The sequence below is a fragment of the Taudactylus pleione genome, unplaced genomic scaffold (genome assembly GCF_031769625.1).
Source record: "Taudactylus pleione unplaced genomic scaffold, aTauple2 ptg000655l, whole genome shotgun sequence".
Lineage (NCBI taxonomy): Eukaryota > Metazoa > Chordata > Amphibia > Anura > Myobatrachidae > Taudactylus > Taudactylus pleione.
Genome location: NW_028285057.1, coordinates 1,073,166 through 1,092,102, shown reverse-complemented (window position 1 = coordinate 1,092,102; position 18,937 = coordinate 1,073,166). Strand labels below are relative to the sequence as shown.

General features: G+C 45.0%; 1 protein-coding gene across 4 annotated transcripts in view; it reads left to right on the top strand.

The window, feature by feature from the left end:
- The window catches only part of LOC148478433 (carnitine O-palmitoyltransferase 1, liver isoform-like), an 83,093-nt gene that overhangs the window by 21,230 nt on the left and 42,926 nt on the right, over positions 1–18,937 (top strand). For all 4 annotated transcript variants that reach the window (XM_088455432.1, XM_088455433.1, XM_088455434.1 and 1 more), the window contains exons 5-7: positions 6,986–7,087; positions 8,206–8,343; positions 11,607–11,684. In XM_088455432.1, the coding sequence (XP_088311558.1) occupies positions 6,986–7,087; positions 8,206–8,343; positions 11,607–11,684 (318 nt within the window). The remainder of the gene's footprint in view (positions 1–6,985; positions 7,088–8,205; positions 8,344–11,606; positions 11,685–18,937) is intronic.

Genomic DNA, 18,937 nt, shown 5'->3' with positions numbered 1-18,937 from the left:
GAGGTTTTCGCTCGGATGACGTCATTTTCGCCGGTTTTACTTTTACACCTTATTCAATTTGAAAACTTTTCGCCGGTGCGAAAAGTATATTGCATTCGACCCTGCGAAAAAGTATCACCAAGGAATGGGTGGCGAAAAAAAGTGCAGAATTGGGGTTTTGGGGTGCAACATTTCGGAAACCACCCTGCAGCCTTCAGACAGTCCCCCAGAGGTAAATTGTGTCAATTTTTTTTTTTTTTGAAAAATACCTCCAGAGGACCCCAAAAAAAGCACTTTCATTTTGGGGTCGAAAAAAAATATTGGGGGGTACCAAGTTAAAAACTAGCAAACTACAATCTAGGGGGGTCCCCAAATATGCCCCAGGTGTTTTTTTTCATTGCAGGTGTTTGCGGCAGGTGGATTTTTCACGTTTTTTAAAACTTCACTTGAGCAACTTTTAAATATGCTCACCCCCATTTTCAAGTACCCCAAATTAGCTGGGACTACTTATTTTCTGCAAAAAAAACCTTCTAAATACTATTCTTCACCATAATTCTTCCCAAATCCCCAAAATGGCAGCTATTGAGCCCGTTTAAAGACCCCAAAAACCTTCAGCATGGCTAATCGGGGGTATCCAGAGTGATCCCCCATGTCAGACCATCGTTTTGGGGGTGTTAGGGTGATTTCCCCAAAAATCAGCAAAGTTTTCGGTGATTTCACATTCGCCGGGTGACATTTCCGCCGATTTCATATTGGATACGGGTATAATCGGGGGCGCGCGCAATACTTTTTCGCCGGCAAAAGCTCCGATGTGCGGCGAAAACTTCGACACGCACGTATATTCAATACCCCTGTTTGTCTGCATCTTGAATATGGAATCTGAGCCTTCACCCCAACAGCCGAATAGCTCCCAGTCGTGGCAAGTCCTCCTTGGTGGGTGCATACGTATGCAGGATCGTTAGTATTAGGCTGGTAATAGGGTGTTTTAATTTCTAGTGTGCCTTTGCCTAACATGGGAGCAAAGAAGAATTTTGTCAAGAACAAGCATGGGAAGCGTCTGTGTGCAGCCTGTGCTAAACCATTTGCAGGGACACTGGAGATGGTCTTTTGTGAAAGCTGTGTTTAGAAGAGTCCTACGCCTGTAGTTACTCAGCAGCCTAATCCGTACCAAGAGCTAATGGATTGGATGAAAAATTAGTTTCTATCTGAAGAGGAGTTTCTAACTATGCATATGTCTAAGGCTGGGTACACACCTAACGATATCGGCCCGATTTGGCCAAATCGGAACTACAAATTGTGCAGTGTGTGTGCCAGATTTGCGCGCTCCCGCGGTCGAAAGTGATATTGTGTGATTGCCTGTGCTGGCTGTACATATTAATGAAGGACGGAACAGTGATCGTTCCGTCGTTCATGAAATCTTTTAAGTGTGTACCGGCAATCATGCGACGTCCAGGGTGAAGGCAAATTGCCCTGAACATTGGCACGATTGCCTGACGTTTAGACGTGTCCCTACCCTAAGAGGTCTAGATCTGAAGCATGTCTTGATTATGAACATGAGGCTGTCTCATCTGAGTATGGTCAGTTTGAAGAATGTGATTTTTCTAGTGAACAGTCTGGAGAGATTCGTGAGGATGTCAGGACATTTAATGTGGATCTGGTTGAAAGCATGTTAAAAAATATATATATAAAGCCATGAATTATAATAAAAAAAAGTCCTAGAACAGAGGGATGAGCAGGATTTACTATTTACAGACAGAGTAAAAAAGGGTAGAAGTTTTCCTGTTCACAAGGTAATAAAAGAAATTGTCATTAAAGAATGGCAGACCTTTGATAAGAGACAGGGTAACCTGAACCGTGTTGAAAGTAGAATACATATTCTATAATAGATGAAGAATTGCTTAAATGGTGTGCACTACCAAAGGTGGATGCTGTGATTGCAGAGTCAATGACGATAACTACCATTCCTTTAGAGCAGGGATGGGGAACCTCAGGCCCGGGGGCCATGTAAGGTCCGCGGAATCATTTGGTCTGGCCCTCTGAGCTTTTTTCTTCTAGCCTTATCTGGCGAGCAGGGTGCCTAGAATGGCACACTTCAGCCAGAATATATGCTGCAGTGCCACCTGGAGGTTCCTTAGGACGCTTATGATGGTCACACCGCTGCCCTTACAGCTCCTAGAGCATCCTCGGGATGCTCCGGGCATTGCTGTAATCACCGGCGATTGTGGCCCCGCCCCCATGAGATGTCATGAGATGAGGGGTGTGGCCTGTACTGGGCCCGCGAATAATGTTATACATATCAAAATGGCCCTCGGCAGAAAAAAGCTTCCCCACCCTTGCTTTAGAGTGTGGTGCTTAATTTAAGGATACCATGGATAAAAGAATGAAAAATTAATTTAAAAAAAATTACTTATTTCTAATGCTGTATTTTTAAAGTCTGATATAGCTATAGCCTCTATTTCCAGACCATTAAGACTCTTGAGTGCATCCTTGCATACAGATATTAAAGAAAAGATCTCAACGCAATATCTTTTAAGAAACTGGTGCGTATCCACTACGCAATTAAACAAGGCAATTGAATGATAACGACATCGTTATCATTCGACGCTTGTTAATCGTTTGCAAATCGGGCAGTTTAATGTAAAAAACGACCAGCGATGCGCGCGCCTGCTGGTCGATAACGTCAGGTTGAGCATGTTAGGGGATGATTGATGTGCCTACACTGAACAACTGATCGTTCAGTGTAGGCACATCAGACTGTGAAACGACTGCACGATTACAATGTTGTCATCGTGCACTAATTTCAAAGTCGTCAAATGGATATGCACCTTTAGAGCTTATGCAAAAAGCTATTTAATATCTTTGTGAGGCCTGTTTGGATGTTGTGTCTTATGCAGCAAGGTCTATGGATGCTGGAGTAGTAGCTAGAAGAACGTTATGGTTGCAATCTTGGATGGCTGATGCAAATTAAAAAAATAGATTGGCAACATTACCGTATGAGGGTTATTTTCTTTTTGTGAGCAAATTAGATTCCCTTATACAAAGAATGACAGGAGGTAACTCTTACCGACTACCACAGGATAGGAGAAACAGGTATCTGTTTCTCTCATCAAAGCAACAGTACAGAGAGGCTAGAACTTATAGACCAGGTCACCAGTATAACAGAAGATATGCTTCAGGGATGACCAGACAATCCTTTTGGCAGAATTTAGGAGAGGTCGTTCCAGACATCAATGACTGCAAGGCCCCCAGAGAACCAGCAGTCGGAGGAAGATTCTCACTTTACCAGCACATGGACTCAAAGTATTCAGGACCAATGGGTTTTGGAGATAATATCCACAGGATACAGAATAGAGTTCAGAGAGAGACTAGAAAGAGACAAATTTGTACAGTCCAGGATGCCAGTTGTGAGACGGGAAAAGATCGCTATGATAGACGGTTTGAAAAGACTAATCAGACTTTGAGCAATAAAACCAGTACACATTATGGAAAGGAAAACAAGTTTTTACTCGCCTATTTTCCTGGTAAAGAAAATGTCGGGAGATTTCGGGACTATCCTGGTTCTAAGAGAATTGAACAAGTATGTGCTGACAAAAGAATTTCATATGGAGACGATAAAATCTCTCCTAGCAGGCATATCAAAAGGGGATTTTCTAGCATCAATACATTTAAAAGATGCTTATTTCCACATACCAGTAAACATAGACAATCAAAAATACCTAAGGTTCTGTATGGCATAAGAACACTTCCAGTTCACGTGTCTCCCCTTCGGCCTATCAACTTCGAACAGACCATTTACCCAGGTTCTAGAAACCATGATAGCTCACCTAAGAACTGAAGAAATAATGATGTGACATTAATCGCCCGGAAGACGAGAGAAATAGTGCAAGACAAGGTGGCCCAAGTTCTACAATTCCTAGAAAGGCATCGTTGGATCATAAATTGGGACAAAAGTTGGTTGAATCCAGTGTGAAGGATTCAATTTTTAGGGGTGATAATAGATCCCCAGAATTATAAGGTCAGCCTCTTAGAAGAAAGATGTATGAAAATATGCAAACTGACAAGATATGTGCAAAAACGCATCAGCATGCAACTCCGGATGGGATTGAGACTGCTTGGTATGATCTCATCAACTATAGATGTGATCCCAGGGGCAAAGTGGCACATGAGAGACAGTTGCAGTGAAACATACTAGAATTTATTCACAAAAAGGTGCCTCTTCTCCATCATGCACGACTGAAACAAGATGTGAAAAAGATCGCTGGACTGGAGGAAAAGTGTAGATCTAGGAAAAAGCTCAACACCGTTGGTTTTTTTTTTCTAGAAATAACTTTGTTTCCCCCATTTTTCCTCTTAGTAGATTTATTCCAACATTATAGTGAGGTGGAAGATAGACACATAAATTTTTTTAATTGTCATATTTAAATTATAGGTGCGTTAGTGCGGTACCTGTAAAATCCCTCTTCTTCTGCCTCCACTTGGGGGCACAGAGATGCCACTGGTTTTGGGTTTGGTGCCAAGGCAAGAGCTGGGCACCATTTTTCAGGGGGCAGTTTTAGCTGGTCCCCCCCCCCCCCCCCCCGTATTTAATTTTATTTTATTTACTCTTAGTTTTTCTATATAGAGTTGGCAGCGTAAGGCGTCCCCACAGCTGCCATTCCGCCGTCGGTGGCTGCAGCACTGGCGACTGGGTCAGTGACTTCGGCCACAGACTCCTGAGCACCCGGTCAGTGACTTCGGCCACAGACTCCTGAGCACCCGGAGCCGCAAGCCGCAGCCAGCGCTCACCTGGGGAAGCAGGTAAGACTGCTCCCTGCAGCGGGGAGCCACGTTAAATAGCGGCTCCAGCTTTATGTCAGGAGGACCAGGGAGATTCGCAAGTTGGACTCCGTGTTTGTCTGATAATGTTTATTTTTTGTATGATGTACATAAGAGGGGCTGGCCGGCTACTAAATGGACCTTGGCCTGCTGGCTTCGCTTTACCATTCACCAATCTTACTCCTTGGAGAACCTTCCTGCCCCTGTCGCCGTGGCGACCCATTCCACCCGGTCAGTGGGTACATCTTCTTGGGCAGCTCGATGTGGGGCTTCTGCAGAACAGGTCTGTAAGGCTGCCACATGGTTGTTTGCTCATACCTTCATCAGATTCTATGCTTTTGATACTTTTGCGTCCTCGGACGCCGCCTTCGGGCGTTCTGTGCTCACTGCAGCTCAGGAGCGTCCCTGCCCATAGGGGACAGCTTTGGGATGTCCCAGTATCATCCCTGTGCCCCCTAGTGGAGGAAGAAGAAAAGGAGACTTATGTTCTTACCTGTTAAGTCTTTTTGTTCAACTCCATAGGGGGCACAGGGTGCCCTCCCTGACGCACCTATCTGCCGGGGGGTGTTTTCATGGTGACCGGTCCGGCTGTACTTTCCATGGTGTGTATGGTTCTGTATGTATGCTGGCCTTCCTTCTCCTCTACCTCAAGCCTGGGCTTGTGGATACTTTAATTAACTGTTTGGTGCCCACACTCTCCTCATAAAATTCAATGAAATACAGGGGATCATCTAACAGCCCCCCTGAAAAATAGTGCCCAGCTCCTGCCTTGGAACCAAACTGAAAACCAGTGTCTTCCCTGTGCCCTCTATGGAGTCGAAGAACAAGACTTAACCGTTAAGAACATAAGTCTCCTTTTTTCTGAAAGTAACTCCCGATGCGTCCAGTCATTATAATTTAGGTCAAAGCAGAAGGGTTGGCTGGCTTAAATTATGGTTTACGCCAGATGTTGTTTGTTTTTTTTGTTTTGTAATTAAAAAAAAAAAAAAACACACACTTTTTTTTTTATACTCTTGAGTACAGACACGGCGCCATGATTTTTTTTTTTTTTTTTAAAAGCCTATTATAAGGGAATCCCCCTGGTGTAGTATTCCACAATTTTGTTTCTTGTGGTCTTCATTTGAGTGATCTGAACCAATACAGTAAATTCACACACACAACAGAAATAGGGAGGGGTGAACCAGATCAGAGAGGTACTAAATCTGGCTAGCATCAGCCAAGACTCCACAAACTCCTCCCCTCACAATCCTATAGGACAGGAGAAAACCACAACTAACGTTCGCAATTTTAAAAGGAAAACACATTAAAGAGGCAATACACAGAGAAACACTTCATGGCTTAATCTCATTCATGTTTATTTCAATTCAAAGCCTTCAGATCTACTGAGCTGAGTGGAAGGAAGACTTAAGTCTAACTCTCTTTTAATGAGATAAAAATAAAATCCTATAATAACTTTGGATTGTTAATGTTAGAAAGCATTAAAACATGGTTGATCAAGGTTTATAGTACATAGCAATGTTTCATAGTATTAATATAATATGCAGGATAACATTTTTTTTTCCATTAAAACATTAATGCAAAAAAACTGGCTTAAACAAAAAAAAAAAAAAGGTTTGAACCTAAAATGCAGGAAAAGCACAATGAGAACCTGCGTATGTATTTGTTTATTGTACATTTATCCAGGATTTTAGCAGCTCTTAGAACAGCTGCCTGACACTGAGATCAGGATCTCTGCTTTCTGGCTATTAGTATATTGATCGCATTCAACAGTACTGTATAGTTAGGGGAAATTGGGGATTATAATAGAACAAATGTGATTTAATCCGTAGCAACCAGTCGGATATTAGCTTTCATTAGTCTAATTTGCTAACCAGACTGGTCATAGCTGTTATGGTTGATTGATACAGTTTAAAGATATCTGTACTATTTGTAACATGTTATTAAATCATTGTTTATAATTAGTGACCCACTGATGTTTTTTCGTTCAAAGCAGCATGTGCAAGAGTTGTCGTTAATGCGGGAAATGGTTTGTAACATTATAAGCACAGATAAGAAAATTAGTGTATGGATCCATTATTATTGTATTATAAATGTATTTAAACTGTAAAAGAAATGCATTGGTTTTCCAAAGCTTGTATTACAGAAAGAGTCCTCTTTTATTACAGCATTTACTTTTTTTTAATCTTTTTAGACTTTGGTGAAGATTTTCTCAGGCCGTAAGCCCATGTTATACAGTTACCAGGCATCGCTCCCTCGCCTTCCTGTTCCAGGAATTAAACAGACAATGCAAAGGGTGAGTCTTCACGGAACAAGGAAAAATGACATATCCAGGGATAGAGCAGTGATCATAACGAGACGGCCGCCTGCTCCTCCCTTATCTATAATAAGGACGATGCATTGTACCGCAGATCTCACTCAGGGCCTGATTCAGAGCCGGACGCTCTGACAGAGCGCTCGCTCTGAATCAGGGCTGGCCTTCTGGTTTTTTTAGAGCTGCCTCCTCGCCGCTCGTATAGCTGTGGGTGACCACCCACAGCTATAGCGAGCGGCCAGGAAGATGGTCGCGATGGTCAAGACCATCGCGACCTTCGAGCTTGCGACGAGACCCTTGTGGTAGGGTCTCGTTGCCGCAAGCCCAAGAGTGCTTTCGGCTCTAACAGAGCCGAAAGCACTCCCACTGACGTCACTTGTGATGTCAGTGGGGCCGGCCCCAGACGGTAGGCGTTCCCATGGGAACGCCTCCGTCTGGGCAGCCACGCCCCCGTCCCGCCCACCAAAGGGGGCGTGCTGTCACTCAACAAAGACAGCACGCCCCCTTTGCTACGAGACCCGGAGCGACGGTTTGCCCGTCGCTATCCGGGTCTCGCGCATGCGCACGATGGAGCCGGCTCCGTCGTGCGCATGCGCACAGGGCCACCATCGACCCGCTTGCGAGCGAGTCTGAATCAGGCCCTCAGTCCATTCTGGCATCTTCAACAGCTCAGTCCTGGGCACAATGTAAGGCCGTGCTGCAGGTAAATGAAATGATCTGCGGAGCAATCCGCCCGCCAGCACTGAGGGTTGCTGTGTAATTGCTGTGCAAAGTTATATTGTGCACAGCAGCCCTTTATCTGCGAGAACCCCCAGCACATTACACCCAGCAACACCAGACTTGGGACGTATGATGATTTCTTAGTTCCACCTGGGCACTACATGTAGGATACTGGATGAGTTATTGCTTCTATAGGTTAGGGTGATTAGGTGCAGCTGAAGATTGTAGCTGTGGGGGATACGCACACAGTAACAATGAATTTTCTTTATTATTATTTATTTCAGATCCTTCTTTGTGATTACACAATTCACTATTACCAGACTTACATTTTTATGTGTGTGTACAAGTAACCTGGCATTTTAACACTTTATCGTCCATAGTATTTGGAATCTGTGAGACCCCTGATGAGTGATGACGAGTATAAACGTATGACTGCACTAGCCAAGGACTTTGAAGCGAATCTGGCACCCAGACTGCAGTGGTACCTGAAGCTGAAATCCTGGTGGGCCTCTAACTATGTAAGTGCACACAATGGTAATCCCCAATATAACGTGCAGTTACTGGGTAAATCTTTCTAGTCCAGCCACTATGGACTGTTTTTCATGGTAGCTGTGGCTGCTTTCGCAGGATATATTTATAATTATGTCAAATAATTTCCTCCAGGGAGGGTCCGATTCTCAGGATGCGTCCTAGACACAGTCGCTTTTGCGTGATTTTGCTAATGCAGCACAGACGGTGTAATGGTTAGCGTTACTGCCTCACAGCACTGAGGTCATGGGTTCAATTCCCACCACGGCCCTACCTGTGTGGAGTTTGTATATTCTCCCTGTGCTTGCGTGGGTTTCCTCCGGGTGCTCCGGTTTCCTCCCACACTCCAAAAATATACTGCTAGGTTAATTGGCTCCCAACACAAATTAACCCTAGTGTACATGTGATAGGGAACATAGATTGTAAGCTCCACTGGGGCAGGGACTGATGTGAATGGCCAAATATTCTCTGTAAAGCGCTGCGGAATATGTGTGCGCTATATAAATAACTGATAATAAATAATAAAATAAATAAATAAATAATGCCCTTCCCTGGTGTACATCCAGGCGTCCAAATGTGCAAGGACTGAGGCGCCCACTGTTAGCATCCATAGGCGCTGAAATACCGCTCGGACCTTGCACCAGCTCTATGGTAGGTGCAGTTTCTTAGGGAGTGCGGCTTCCTATGTGAGCGGTTCAGCGTCCCTGTACCCAACTGCTTTCAGCGGCACGCCTGCGACACTCCCATAAGACGTGACATCTCCAGGCGTTTTTTTAGCCACAACACTGTTACCTCCCAGTCACCGTCCAGGAACGCCCCTTACATTTGTGCTACCGCGCGTCCAAGTCTGTACTGCAGTTCTGTATGTACAAAATAGGGATGCGTGCACGGTGTCACTTAGATGTAGGCACAGAAGAAAAACATTGGCCATTTGCATGAATATCTGCATAGCGCCCGACTCAGAATGAGGTCCAGAATATTCAATAAAGTGTTGGGACTTAAAATATTCCAAAAGTCAGCGTGAAGAGGGAGAGAGAAATATGTCCATGGAAAAATGTTTTGCTTTTAGTAACCTTCAAACAAGAGAACTATGGTGGGGGGGTGCGCAGTGTCCCCCCAATGGGTTCAGAGAGAAGGATTTATAACAAGTATAAAAAAAACTTTTCTCTCAAAGTTATAGGGGACATCGGCCCCTGGGAACAACACAGAGCTGCCCCTTTGGGGGGGTACACTGAAAGTTGCCACTCCCAGCATCGCTTCTCTGCCAAAACCTCATGCCACGGAGCCCTTGAGGTGCTGACCGAAAAGGTTTCACATGAAGATCTTCCCTTTGCTTATGAAAGATTGCGTATGGAATTGTGCCACGATGAGCTCCCAGCTCTGACCCCCTCCAGGCAATGCAAATGGCCAAAAGGAAAACTTTTTCCATGTGAAAGTTTTTAACTTCACTGTATCAAGTGGTTCATTAGGAGATTGTTGTCGTGTCATCAGCACCAAAATGCAAGTCCCAAGGGCCCAGTGGAGGAGTACATAGTGGTCATGGATGTGCCACACCCTCCAAAAAATCCTGCACTTTATGAGAGCTGCTCTATTTTGGTAGAAAGCAAAAAGCTGACCCTAAAATGGCTGTGTAAGGCATTCTGCAAAGACAGGATCAGGACGGCTAATGAGAAATCGTAGGAAATTTCTTTCTCTTGCTCCGACAGACACAAGCTCTCCAAACCCTACAGATGTGTCCACATACATCTATCCTCTGCGCGCTATAAGTCGCGTCACACATCACGTGTGAGCGCCGTGTGACTCTTTTAGTGCGAGTTTGTTCCCTTAAAATGCATATTATTAGCAAAGTGATGCGAATAGAACATATAAGCAGCTTCTGCTGATTAAAATGATATGCGGCATACCTATGTTCTGTGTGTGACTATGGGTGGCTCTGCATGCAAATTGCTCCATTACAGTGTCAGCGGATGTGACACTGTAACGGAGCATTTCGTGTGCAGACTAGCGCCCAATATTAGTTCTAACAGAAGAATGGCAAACCCTGGAGACTTGTGCTGACTGTGCGTAAGGCCTGGCTGTCCACTTGGCAATTACGCGTGACATTTTACACATGTCTAAAAAGTCACAGATGAAGACCTGCCAGTCCTAGATGTGCAATAACTCCCTTTCTCCATGATGATGGGGAAATGAAGTCAGATACAGAGTACATAGTACACCGTTCTGGAGCACAGCACACTCGTTTTGTTACAATGCCTAGTGAGATGGGGTAGCCTTTGCCGAGGCCCCTGGTCACCACCCAGACCTGTAGGGGGGGGGGGGCCTCTCTGGGCCCACAGTGCTAGTGGGGTGGCAGCGAAGTAAGCTCTGGTATCAGAGTCTCCCCTAACCACTCTTGTTCTCTGAGTCAATTGGCGTAGTAAGTTAATTCACTACTAAAAAGGAACCCTAGGATGCCACAGCAGCCCAATAATGCCATCTGCCCTGTGTGCACTCTATAGCAAGAAAAGAAAGTGTCTTACAGGATAAGGATATGTAAGAGGGAGTAGCTCAACACTTGCAATGTTTAAAGTGCCAGTGACTTATGGTAGACTCTGTATTCCCCAGGCGTTCCCATCACGTTCGGCTTTTTAGGCACTTTCACTTCTTGTATTTGTTAATGGCCCATAGTACCCCACGTTCATGCATTGAGCTGGACTCCATGTAATGTAGCCAGTAATATTCTCTAGCTGGGGTTTATATGCACTTTCGATGCTCTTTGGAAGTGTGGAATCTTACCAATCGTCGGCCCGATGTGTCGTGCCTGGCGTCACAACTGAGCGGGCATTTACATGCGCCCGTCCAGTTGTGATGTCAGTCACCGGCAGGCTCTACAGCAAGTGTATGGGCGATCGGCTGATCGCACGTACACACAGCATGATGTGGCGATAAATCGACTATCACCTATCCTGCACAGCCGACGCGATATGTCTGTAAACTATGTCGTTAAGACAAATCGCTGGTACACACCCGCCAACATGCCCGCGATATATCGCCCATTCAATTGAATGCCTGTTATATCGGGCAATGTGTACCCAGCATAATAGTTGCCACCTCCGCCGTAAATGTAATTACATGACTGTAACTCCATACATCATACTTACTACAATCTTTGAAATAGAGAATTTCATCCTGTATATGGTGGTATTCCTAAATATCTTATTCTTGCCATTTCCTCCTACGTTGCATTCACAGTATGGTTTTCCCTATATCCTAGGTGAGCGATTGGTGGGAAGAATACATTTATCTGCGTGGAAGAAGTCCTATTATGGTAAACAGCAACTATTATGCAATGGTAAGCATGGGGCTCATTATACATTACTTCTGCCTAGATCTCACCAAAGGGAACACCTAATGTATACAGCAGCCTATAAGTAGAAATGCAGCGAATCTTAAGGCGTTTTACCAAGACTTGGGTTTTATCAAAGAATAAGGATTCAAATATCTGAATAAGCCAATTTCTGCAATTTAAATGGAGCACAGAGTTTAGCATTGCTTCCTCACAGCACGCAGATAGTGGGTTAGTTTCCAGCACATGTGTGGAGTTTTTATGTTCTTCTGTTTCTGTGAGTTTCCTCCGAGGTGATCCAGTTTCCTGCCACATACCAATGATGTACCAATGTGTTTATAATGTGATGCCCAACCATAGCAATCCAAAAATCAACCCATGTCTGCACTACAGTATATAAATTTGTAGGACTTGCCTAAATTGTGCCTTTTACTAAAGTGCAGTAAAAATTACTGAATCCCTGTTTAAAACCAATAGAGGACAGGTGGGGAGGGGTGCTAGCCTAGGCTGAAGAAGTCTCATGCCTTCAGGTGTGCATAGGAGCACACTAAATAGAGTATGTAGAGAAGGGCCCTAGACTGCACACCCTGATTATATATAACACATTTTTCTTTTTTTGCACCCCAGTATGATAGGGATTTCAACCCCGGTATGTTAGGGACCTACCCTAAGAGGTTACCTGGATGCGGTTCAGGGTGTGCAGTCTAGGGCTCCTCCACATATCCTGAATGGAATCAGGAAAAAATGGGGTGGTTGGGTTGTATAGGATGGGGCTTTGATAAATTTAGGATGTGGGCTAGTTTTACCAAGAATTTACATGGAGAGATTTATGTGGAAAGACCACAAGAACAGTGTTTGGGGCTTCAGAAACCTTGCTGGTAACAGACACGATCACAAAATGTACAGAAAGTTTTACTGAAGAAACTGTAATACAGATATATTTCTCCTTCATCCACTAGGGGACACTGGAGTTCAAGACAGTGGGGTATAGTCTGTGGTAGAGTAGAGCCTGGCACTTTATATAATTTAGAAGTGTGACTGGCTCCTCCCCCTCTATGCCCCATCAACCCCAGTTTTTAGAATGTGCCCGAGAAGAGCCGATGCACATGGGGCTGTCTCCAGCCCTATAGTTATTTTGTATTAAATAGAAGCTGAAATATGCATTGAGGACAGGCAGACTGCTACTGTGACAGTCTGCCTGCACCGTGGGAGCCACCAGGGCTACAGCAGCCTGAGTCCGGTCACCCTTATAGAGGGGTCGTTAAAAATTGAGTCCACAGACTCAGCGGGGCCCGCCACAACTGAAACTGGCTTGTGTCCGGTTCCCTGCACTTTCCCCTCAATGCCCAGCACTCTGGCCGCAACAGCAGTAAGTATGACACACCTCTCCTGATTAGCAGGAGAGATGTTAATTGCTAGCTGGGAAGTGACATATTGTCACTATAGGTGTCTCTGCGTGGAGCTAATAGTTGTAGCCGCACCGGGGTTTGTACTGTAGAAGCTCCGGCTACGGCATTGACGGGGGGCACTTAGACACCGCTTCAGCGCGGCTGTCTGTAAACTAACAGCCGCTCAGTGGCTGTCATAATCACTGCGCCGGTGCTTACAAAGAACACCGGCGCTGGGTTGATCTCCCGCGCGCTCGTTAGACGCCGCTTCAGTGCGGCTGTCTGTAACCTGCAATGTGCTAAACGCCCACCATTAATAACAGCACCATGCTCTCCCTCCTCTTGTCACAGCTGGAGACACTGCACCGCTGATCACAAAGTCAGTGCAGCGCTGACAGGCCCGTCGCAGATGGATCCGGGTCCTCCTCCATAAATAGGAAACGGGAGGTGTAGCGCCGCGGTAGGCGTGCTAAACGCCCGCCATTAGCCGGTACTGTAGGAGAGACCCACCACGGCTTGCAGGGTCAGTGTCTGGGTCTCTGGTTAGGGGAGCGGTGCGATGCCAGTGGGAGAGTCTCCGTTGCACCGCGCACCCTCTCACCCTGAACGCCACAAGTACAGCCTATGTGGCCCAGGCAGCAAGTGCAAGATTCCTCTTACGCGGACGCCCGCCATTCCTCCATAACAGGAGCGCTACAGAGCTGCGCCCGCCTTTTCAGAAGGTAAGCTAGGTTATATGCAGCTGAGGCACAGTCAGAGCTACAGCAGACCAGCTGGACATAGAGCAGAGCGGTTCTGCCATCGTTGCGCTGTCACACAGACGGTGTAATAGTTAGCATAACTGCTTTTCAGCACTGACGTCGTGGGCTCGTATCCCACTACGACCCTTACTGTGTGGAGTTGGTATATTCTCCCTGTGCTTGCAGTACTGCCTTAGCTATTAGCAGCTCTCTTTAGCTAAATCTCAGGAGGAGACGGCGCGTCCCGCAGCTCCTGGCTGGGCTGAGCAGGCTTCCCTGTTAGCTAGTCTATAGCATAGGGCTAATAGCCTTAACGTTATACCAGCGCTATGCGGCTCCCCAATGCAGTGCTGTATGACCGTCATGCCCTGCCACAGCAGCACAAGATCAGTGCTCCCATGAGCCCTCTCCGGTCTAGCAGGAGAGATGTTCGGTTATTGCGGGGTTTTGCGTCAGGAGTCTAGAATACAACCCCGTGTTCCCGGCACTGACCTCATCTTCAACTGCTTTGCTTTATGCGGTTCTATTAAGGGGGCCAGCAGCACTGTGCTGACTGGAGTGTAACACCTCGCACACTCAGCGCGGTATTTCAGCGCCCCCTGCTTCCCTTTTAAGGACAGTAGTTACTACCTGCACGCAAGCAGTATAGCTCAGTGAACTACCTGCAGCAGGGAGTTCTTTAGCGTGGGTCTCCTACGCCCTCTCCCTCCCACGCTGGGAGTGCTTTAGTGCAAACGGTAGGGGATGCCTGTCACTGGATGACAGGAGTATAGTGATAGCTGGTTTGCTAGCAGAATGGGAACTAGCCCAATCCCCTTTTTGCACTTTAACACCGCGTTATGCGGTTCTGAGAGGAGCCAGTTAATCAGCTGGTGCACATTCCCGGCTAGAAGCGCTGTGCTGACGAGACACAGTACCGCCAATTTCAGCGCCGGGTATTACCTCCTGTCAGGCTTCCCCTTGGTTTTATCACAAAGGGCGCCTAGCTTAATCTAATGGCCTGATATCATATCCTGTGAAGGCTACCTCATGGTGTACTAGCTTCCCTGCCTAAATGTATAGTATTAGCCACTGTTCTGGTGCTGCTGCCAGAACTTATGGTTATAGCATACCCTTAACCCAGGATTAGCAAATTTTTGCCTCCCATCCCCAGGCTTATGCCTCACATTGGCTCGCCTTAAAGAGGGGCAGTACTCTTCCCATGCATATATTTGGATCACATATACTACATTATAGGCTGGTCTTAAAACGTTTCTCACCAGCTTTCTGTGCTTACCTTAGAAGGTATGCATATGTGCATCTATGTATAATTATATCTTATGTGCGCCCTTCGTCAGCACATACAGGAAGAAGTTAGTGACGCACGGCTAGTGTAGTGGTTGGCATTACTGCCTCACAGCACTGAGGTCGTCTTTTTGATTCCCACTTCAAAAAACGGGTTCATCTGTAGCTAAAATGGCTCAGCTGGTAAGGCGAGTACACCAGTAACAGAAGGATCCGAGGATCAAAACCAGTGTGAGACAGCGCATTGCTTACATATCCTGCCCCTACGCAGTAGCAGATTGACGGCCACACGCCTCACATAAGCAGTCTCCCTGCGTGGAGGTAAGCCACGTGTGTGTGTGTGTGTGTGTATGTATATATAAATATATATATTATAAACTTTAAACCTTTGTACAATCCTGCCTATACCTTCTAAACCTTTATATGCTCCTGCCTATACCTTCTAAATTGATGCTATTTGAGTATGCTTCATACAGTAGAATAAAAACCTTCAGACATTGAAATGTGTTTACAACGCACAAAGTGTAATATTCAACATAAAAACAGGTTACATGCTGTGATCTAAAGACAATTTAGCGCAAAGAAATTATACAGACCCAAGGTGCACTTATGCATACGCACGCGCACTGGGACCAGTTACCGGCATCCATAAGGAACCTCCATCAACAGCATCAGCATGAAGACTACAGATTGGAGTCGGTACGCACATTTATACTCTTACAGGGATAAGCAATACAATAGAAGAGTGTGGCATGGTTCAATTGGTTCCCAGTACGCGTGCATCTGTTACAGGATATTTAACAGGTTGATTCAAATGGACACAGATCAGCCTCCGACAGCCTTTTGTCTCCTTTTTCCCACCGCATGCAAATCTAAGCTGTTAATATTACAAAGTACATTTTAGTGTTTTAACTCTCTACAGTCCATAAGTTGAGAATGCATTTTGCGATCTTCTCACCGATGACACCGGAAAGCTGTTGAGATAGAGTAGATCAGTACAACACCAAATACGGTTTGCTTATCATGTACTAAACCTTAGTTGCAGAAAACAGTAATTTCTTTACACGCTGGCATTGTGAATGAATCGTGTAATAATAACCCTTTTGCGCTACGGAACTATTGCTTTAAGTGTATGTATGCAAGGGAGAACGACACTAAATAGCGTTGTGCGTCTGGGGGTCTGTGGGGTACTTAGCGAGCAACACTAAGCTGGAAAGGTATCTCTGAGTGTATGGGACTAAGTCGGTATTGGTTGTGTAGGGATCGTTATTAGCTATTTTGCGTTGTGCACTGTTTAACATCGCGTGTATATGTTAATGTGAATGCAGGGAAAACACCACTAATTTGCTACTTTTTAGTGCTGTTCATATTTAAGTCTGTGGTGATTTTAATGTGTTGGAAAGTCATTTTTATGTATGTCAGACACCGTCGGTATGTGTTTGGGGAAGATTGTTGAAAAGCTGGCCGTGCTACTTATTAGCAATTTTGCGTTGTGTTTTGTGTACTATGTGGTTTTGACAAAATGCCGCTGTGTGACCTATTTCTAAGATGGAGTCTTGTCGCCATTCGCAAGCTGGCGTCGCTCCGATCTAATTTTAAAACTGATTCTGTAAATACAAGTGCGACACTCGTCTCGATAAATAAGGCATCAGAGTCACGAAATCAACATCAACGTTTCAGTGTTTGTACACTACCTTCAGGATGTATATATTTGTTTGTAGAACATATACATGCTGGAGTGAATTTTTTTCTTGGGCTCAGTTAATTTCATGGCTCGAATTATTGCTCATGTTCTTATTTTAAGATATTATTGTCATCTACTAAACTGGTATGTAGGTACATGTATCCATATGTGCATATCGCTTATTCTCCTTACCATAAGAGCAGGGGTAGGATCTGTTCTGATCAGTTTTATGTCTGATACCTAGCATATTGAAAGAAGGATGCTGCGATTGGAGGCTGGATTCTCCTGATGGGGTAGTTGGGACAATAGCTCCGCTTTACACTCTTTCTCCCTGGGGATTGAGGTGTGTGTATATATATATATATATATATATATATATATATATTTATGTAAATATATATATATATATATATAGATGTGTGTGTGTAGGTATGCCTATACTTCCATAGTGATAGGCACAATTCCCTAAGGCATTGCTTCCAGTATGGACCCTAGACATGTCCTGGGGCCTTCTTGTATGTCCACACATGTATATAAAGGTATGTACTTACACCCTCCTGGAGTTATAGTTCGGTTCCTGTCAGTCTATATCTACGGCGCCCCGTTTTCGGGGGGCCTATTATCATTTACAGTGGTGCACTTGGTAGCAAACTTTAATTAGACACCCATTCCTTGTATGAATATTTCCTAATAATTGGAAAAAAAAAACCTGTTTTTTGTTTAACCCTAACTGGGGTCATCACCACTGATATATCCCTTTTTTACATGGGATGACCAACACGTTCTATGTCTAAGTACAGGTACCCTTCACAGTATCGATTCCGGTACTCCATATTATTGTCGCACATCTCAATAAAATGAGTCTCTAAAGGGCACTTACGTACAATTCATATCATGAAGGCCTAGGGCCACCCGCCGATATAGGCAGGGTCAGGCCTGGGTTGTATTAGGTTGGTGGGCATAATAAGTACTTCACCATTATAAATATTTTATGTAAGGGTACTTACACTAGTAGACCGATTTTGGGGTATATGTATAATCTAACACGGCTATACAGATACACACCCCTAATGGAACAGGCTTAAGTATAGAGTCCTGTTCTATTACCTTCTTGTCTTCACTAACATTTTGCTAGTTTCCACAGTATTTTCTACTGCACATCTCCAGACTGAAGTCCGTGCTGTAGACCATTGGTCTTAGCCCACTGAAGCTACTCTCTATACCTAACGTGGCAGCTTGCTGTGTGATGGTAAAGGTCAGTGACATTCTCCATAGCGGCCAGAGTGCTTCTGGTCGCTCACAGGTAAGCGGGCTTACCCCACTAATGCCTCGGAGGAGGCTCCTATTTCATGCAACCTGACATACATAGCGTTATTGTCCCTGATGCACCCTAGCTGCTGTCCTAGCAGCCATCCGCTCTTTTAATCAGTTGGCTCTGCACTTTAGAGTTTTCCTGGTTAGTGAGTGCATAGTTAAAACAATGGATTAGTGACACTGTTCTACTAGAATCTGTTGAGGTTATGGACCGAATCGCGGCTATGGGCTAGTGCACATCTTTACATAGAAGTGTGACAGTCAGTGTTCCACACAGGGGGCCTGGTTGGGTTTCCTGTTCAGTATCTGTTGATATATTGATCACACTGACAGGTACCTGACGGGTACCTTCATGGTTGTCCTAGTGCTCTAGCCTTGCTGTATGGGATGCTTCCCTATATTGGTAGCTCTCCCTGGGTGGCTGTTGCATTTGTGCTCTTTTACTGCTAGGGTTCAGGCCAGCAGTTGGTACTGACTAGGCACTTCCATCACGTTGGAAGTTGCCTGTTGTTTCCTTTTTAGCGGCAGCGTTTCAGTTGCTGTTTTATCCCTGTTTTCAGAATGGGTTGTACTGCTGTCTGACCCTCTGAAAGGTATTGTAGTCTCAATCCTCTCGATTTTGCCTCTGCCTCATGCCCAGTGGGATCTCCACTCGGAGACTTCTATGGTCTAACCCTTCTGCTGGTTAACAACATTGTTGTAGTTGGACCTCAAGGATGGTTCAGGGCGCTTGTCTTTTTGCCTGAATGCATACTTTTTGTTTGTCTGTGGGCAGGATTAGCTCTATATCTGTATATTGGTATTTTTATACTTCTATATATACAATTATGTCCAGCAGTGCTGGGATTC